General features: G+C 44.7%; 1 protein-coding gene across 2 annotated transcripts; it reads left to right on the top strand.

The window, feature by feature from the left end:
• The first annotated feature begins 706 nt into the window (after positions 1-706).
• LOC112272812 (protein IQ-DOMAIN 3) lies at positions 707-5,248 on the top strand. Of its 2 annotated transcripts, none has more exons than XM_024500945.3 (7): positions 707-1,485; positions 1,952-2,040; positions 2,489-2,624; positions 2,979-3,176; positions 3,373-3,594; positions 3,853-3,981; positions 4,163-5,248. In XM_024500945.3, the coding sequence occupies exons 3-7, from the start codon at positions 2,496-2,498 to the stop codon at positions 4,994-4,996; spliced, it is 1,512 nt and encodes a 503-aa protein (XP_024356713.1). In that variant the 5' UTR covers positions 707-1,485; positions 1,952-2,040; positions 2,489-2,495; the 3' UTR covers positions 4,997-5,248. The 2 variants fall into 2 exon arrangements, with proteins under 2 accessions (XP_024356713.1, XP_024356714.1); XM_024500946.3 differs by having other exon boundaries at positions 753-1,485; positions 4,166-5,248.
• The last annotated feature ends 207 nt before the right edge of the window (positions 5,249-5,455 follow it).

Here is a 5,455-nt window from a genome sequence, read left to right as displayed (position 1 = left end):
GTCGGACATGCATCAGCCTCTCCACCCAATTAACCAGCAATGTCATTGCAAAGCCTGTTGAAATGCGAACTAGAGTTGGCAGACTCTCTTTCTCTCTCACTGTGCATACTTGTTACACCACGCCTGCAGTCCGGTTCCGGATATGGCAACAAAGCTGCAAACGCCGCCGCAGCAATTATAACAAATGACTACTTCCTTCGAATATGCCACACCTCCAAATATCTGAGGCTGCGTCGCAATCTTTGATAAAGATGCCTCTGCAGCCGTATGACCATCTTGGTCGCCTTCAAACCAGTGCTTGGACGGCAGCACAAACTAATGTTGTCTTCGAACACACAAGTAGGTACCAATAACAATCTCGTAGTGCACCAATAATGCTCTTAGCGAAGACAATGTCAATTACACGCGAAACCACAGTACCTGTTGTCAGTTTCCCAATTGAACGATGGGCCCACCATAATTAATATATTTGGAAGGGAAAGAACCTCCCTGAAGAAGGCGATGGCACTGTAGCAATGGGTGAGTTACAATTAGCTCTCTGCTTTAAGTGATGAACCCTACACAGCAACGCAGAAGCAACGATTAGGTCACCAGGTTTAGCTTCCATCGCAAGTGGGAGCTGAACTTAGGGGCCCAGGTTCCGGGCACGTCGCAGGTCAGGAGGTATACCCGGGTGTGTATCTGATGGGTAAGGGAGTTGTTGGGGTTCTGGTGAAGAGACCGAGGAGAGCCACCCTGCACATTTCTTGGGATAGAGGCACCAGTACCTCCACGGTAGTCTAGCCACTCGTGCTCAGCTCTCCTGCCACCTCCTTTCATTCCTCACGATTCCGTAGCATTACCTTTAGCCTGAGCCCTAGCCGTTGCTCGTACAGTCGCATTACTGTAACGTAGTTGAGTTAGGATGTGTCGCTCTTGCTGTCACTGTCCTTGCTCCGGAATCTTGCAGAGTGAGTGCGTGTAGTTTTCACTTTTAGCGATCAGGATGGAGTTGGGATACGGAAGTCAGCTTTCTGAAGGATGAGACAATATCGTATGTGGGGTGGATGGCGTTACTCACTCGCTAACATCACATGACACGCTTTTCATCACAATGTTGGCCTCGCACTTTGTCGGTTATGAAAAACTGTAGGCTGGCGATCTGAGTAGGAAGGCGGGTTGCGTAGGCAGTCACCGGCTGAAGGCTTAGGTTGATTCCAGCAGACTTGGCGTTCGCTGAATGTGGGTGTAGCGTTTCTCAGCAGAGACGGGGTTTTGGAAGTGCTTGGCGGCGGTTTTGACGGGGCTGGAGAGGTGAAGGTATTCCTGAAGGGTCTTTCGAATTGGCATTGAGGAATTTCTATCGAAGACTACATTGTCTTCGGTGAAGGTTTACGAGCGAAAAGTGTCCACGATCGAGTTTTTCTTGGCCACGCCCGTCGCCTCTGGTTAAAGCTGGAAGTTTAAATCTACGGAGCCTGCTCTGCTTGGGAGGACTTCGAAAAGGTTTGTCTCTAAGATTTACCTTGTGCAACGAGGTTTTGCTAGCTACACTAACTGTTTCATTTTCTCGTTGTCTATTCATAGAAAAAACATTTTTGGAACTTTTGTACAGGCGAACTGAGTTTCACACTCGTGTGAGCGATGGTGATGTCTTTCGCTTGTGTGTGTGTGTGTATCGAGCTTCATTGATAAATGCGATGCATTTTGTTGTTGTTGCATATATACCCTATGTTGGTTGGTCGGATTTCGGCTTGATTCCTCCTACCGGCCCTAGAAAATGGTCTTGTGTACGAACCAGCATTGTGGTTGCTATTTTTGTTATTTTTGTCGTATAGATTACTAATGATTTACGATCTTCACCTGTGATTTTAGACGTGGTGGGTCTATCTCAATGCCCACCTTGATACATCTACTGCAGAGAAGTTGTGGATATTGTCCATGTTAACATTCTCATGTCTCATGCTTGCAGCGTCACATACTATCTATCAAACACTTCTTGTTGCACAGTAGAAGCATTCAGACGTATAAGCAACGAGTAATCTTCTTAATTTTCGCAAGGTATTCTCTAAACGTGCTTTTGGCTCGACTCCTTGAGAATACTCTTAAGTGCTAAAATATTTCTCACCTGCCTGTCACCCGCATGTCACGTGTTTGTACATGAGTAGTTTTTGACCCAGTGGTCGTGCTTCTCCACGTTAGAGTACTTCTGTTAGAAAACTACGCCATTTTCTGCAATGTTAGCTTCCATTTTTCCCTCATCTCTTCTCCCTAATTTGCTATTCGTAAGCTACGTCTGATGCCAGCATCACAATTGTTGTTCAAGGATGCTGTGTGATTAAACAACTATTGATATTAAGGCATCTTGGCTTGACGGAGTGACCTTTTTTCGGTGTCGATTAGCTTGCGGATCAGGTTCAGTTTTTCCCTTAGATTGGTTGGGTAACATTTCAGTTTTAGAACTCTGGGTTTCAAGTTTTCTTATGGTTTGTCCTTGCAATGGATGTAGGATAAATATGGGGAAGAAAGGGAGGTGGCTTACTTCTGTCAAGAAAGCTTTTCGACCTCCTATCAAAGATGGAGATGATGAAGAAAATGAGCCCAAGGATCTGGATCTTTTTGGTGACATTCGTCCTCTGGCGGTGGTAATACTTGCTACCATGCAAAGAAAAAAATGCATTCTCGTGATGATTTTGCAGTTAGGTTATCTAAAGCTTGATGCGTACCATGAGGCACGGACGGATATGATTAGTGTTGATCCGGAATCCACTGTTAAGTTGTTATATCAAAGTTCATAAGTCGGCTGAAATTATTAACTTTGCAACTGATCAAGATGGGTGTACTAAGCCCTTACTTCTGAGAGTCATTCCTTGTGAAACCTTTGGAACCAGTTTGAGCCTCTGAATTTTTCCGTGAATATGTTCATTTCTAGCTTTCTTTTTTCTCGCTTTCCTGACTCTTTTCGTACAATTAATGACTTATGTTTCAATATGCACCAGGACAAGCCAAAGCCCAAACCTCGGCGGTGGAGCTTTGGCAAGTTAGCGTTGTCAGAAGACAAGGAGTCGGAGAAGAGAAAAGACGATGCTAACCAAAGAGAAGCAGTTTTGTCCAACAGCAAATTTGCTATGTACATGTATCCATCCCAAGAAGAATGGGCAGCCGTGGTTATTCAAACTGCTTTTCGAGGTTACCTGGTATGAGCTGGATTAGTCGCCCGTTTATTTTTGTTTTAAAATCAATCTACTCGTCCTCTAAGCTATTGTATAATCCGACCATGTGGTTGTTGCTAGTCAGTAAATATGTGTTGTAAATCTCCATATCTTAGGTTCTTGTTACAAAAATTGTAAGTCAGTATGATTTATTATTGTCAAAAAATCTTTGATCTTGTAGGCCAGGAAAGCGTTACGTTCTCTGAGGGGTTTAGTCAGACTTCAGGCTTTTGTTCGAAGCCACAGAGTGATGCGACAGGCAACTACCACCATGAGAAGCATGCAGGCACTTGCTCGCGTTCAGGGTAGAATAAGATCTCATCGTATTCGGATGTCGGATGAAGGTCTAGCTGCGCAGCACCAGATATGGCATCGGGGTCAGCCTTTATCCAAAAAAGCTTCGGTGCGCAATTCAGCCTTAAGATAGATTTTTCATTCTTAGTTCTACTTTAAAGAGGTTTGTATGTAATTTCACACGATTCTTACTTTGTTTCAAAAAAAATGGACCCTTCTCCCCCCCCCCCCCCAAATAAAGAAAACCAAGTCCTGTTTCCCAGTTTCTGTCTGTTTAAGACATTTACCAGATACATTTCATGAAGTCAGTGGTTACTTTCTTGCTCTGAGCATTATCTAACAACTCATCCAAACTGTGTAATTTTAGGACGGGCTGACTGAAGCGGGATGGAATGATAGCAACCTAAGCGCACAGCAAATCGAGGCTAAAGTACAGGAAAGGCAAGTGGCGGCTCTCAAACGAGAGAGAGCTTTGAACTATGCAAGAACTCAGCAGGTATCTGAATTGTTTTGCACTTCGTAAGTTGTAAACTATGGTTTTTGACTCCCGTCGTCAATTTGAGGCAGATACATTCCATGATTCATAGTGCTGTGTACCACATGATTGCATGATATTACGACTAGCATTTTCGGTAAAGAGAGTCGATCATATGCTAATGCTGATTGGCACCTTGCAGCAGCTCCGAAAGGTAGCGCCAAAGCAGGTGCTACCACTGTTCATCGAGTGTGAATCTGAGAAGCCCCATTGGGGATGGAGCTATATGGAACGATGGTCAGCATCCCGGCCCTGGGAGAACCGCATCTTCGAAAACCCTTCAGTTTTCAAAGACGTCCAGGATAGTCAAGTAACCAAGAGCTTTGACGTAAGCTCTACAAAGAATGTGAAAGACGCAAGGCGTGCGAGTCTGAATGCGACTCCACCTCCTCAAGTCCGAGCAAGCTCAGACTTTATCAAAGCCAAATCGGGCGAACTTCCTATGAATGCACATGGCCTTCGAACCTCAGGACTTCTCAACAGCCAAGGTCAGCCCATTCCCGGTTCAGGTTACAAGCAGTCCCGTGCTACCAGCCCCAGAAGTGACCATCAAGACGATATGGATGAAGACAGGACTGGAGGACTAGCTACAGCTCGATCTACAACAGCCATTCTTACGGATCCTCAGTTCGGGACTCGGTATAGTAACACTGGTCCTGTTAAGAATGGTGTTATTGTTGATAACGAGGTGAAGAGCCCCCCTATCGTTGCCGGCCACTTACAACAAACGCAGAGTGTAAGGAACAAAGCTAGGGCTCTGAGCCAGCCCAAGCAAAGGCCAGGTGGAGTTGGTGGGTTCAAGACTCCTGCAACCATGAAGCGGCTGTCATATCCGAAGTCAGAACTCGCTGTCACTCCAAGACCTGAAGACGGGAGTAATCCTAAGTTTTCTGGCCAACTTGGAAAGCCTTCGAATCCTAAATTGCCTGCCCGTCCTAAAAGTGGTGTGCTTCCGGGACCTACCCAGTATATCTAGATATCAACAATGGCCTCTTATGGATCCAATTCTGACCCATGTGAGAGTTCAATTTCTGATTTTTAATTTTTCTTTTTCTTTTTCTGTTGAGGACACAGGATAAATGCTCTCAATTCGCTTCCCGTGTTTACTTTTCCTGTAGAAAAAGAGCAAACGCAGAAGTGATGCATAAGGTTTGTCATAGATCCTGCTGATCATTTCATGTATTTCTGAGATTCATTATTTGTAAAACTTTCAGCTGGTTACTGGGTCTATTGGTTTAATAAATGTATATGACATCTCTTTTCCTCCGTTGCTTATAGCACAAGTACTTTGGTGCATCTTCGTTGCTCTCAGCATCAGTCTGTCATCTAGCTGTTTGCTTTGGTACTTATCAATGGTGGTTGTGGCCTAACATCTGCATTACTAAACCACCAAACATGTTGATCTTCTCTTGTACGAGTAGTATGGTCGATCAGG

This window comes from Physcomitrium patens, chromosome 19 (genome assembly GCF_059467195.1).
Source record: "Physcomitrium patens ecotype Gransden chromosome 19, ASM5946719v1, whole genome shotgun sequence".
NCBI classification, from domain to species: domain Eukaryota; kingdom Viridiplantae; phylum Streptophyta; class Bryopsida; order Funariales; family Funariaceae; genus Physcomitrium; species Physcomitrium patens.
The sequence above is the reverse complement of the archived record's forward strand: the minus strand, read 5'-3'. Positions and strand labels throughout refer to the sequence as shown.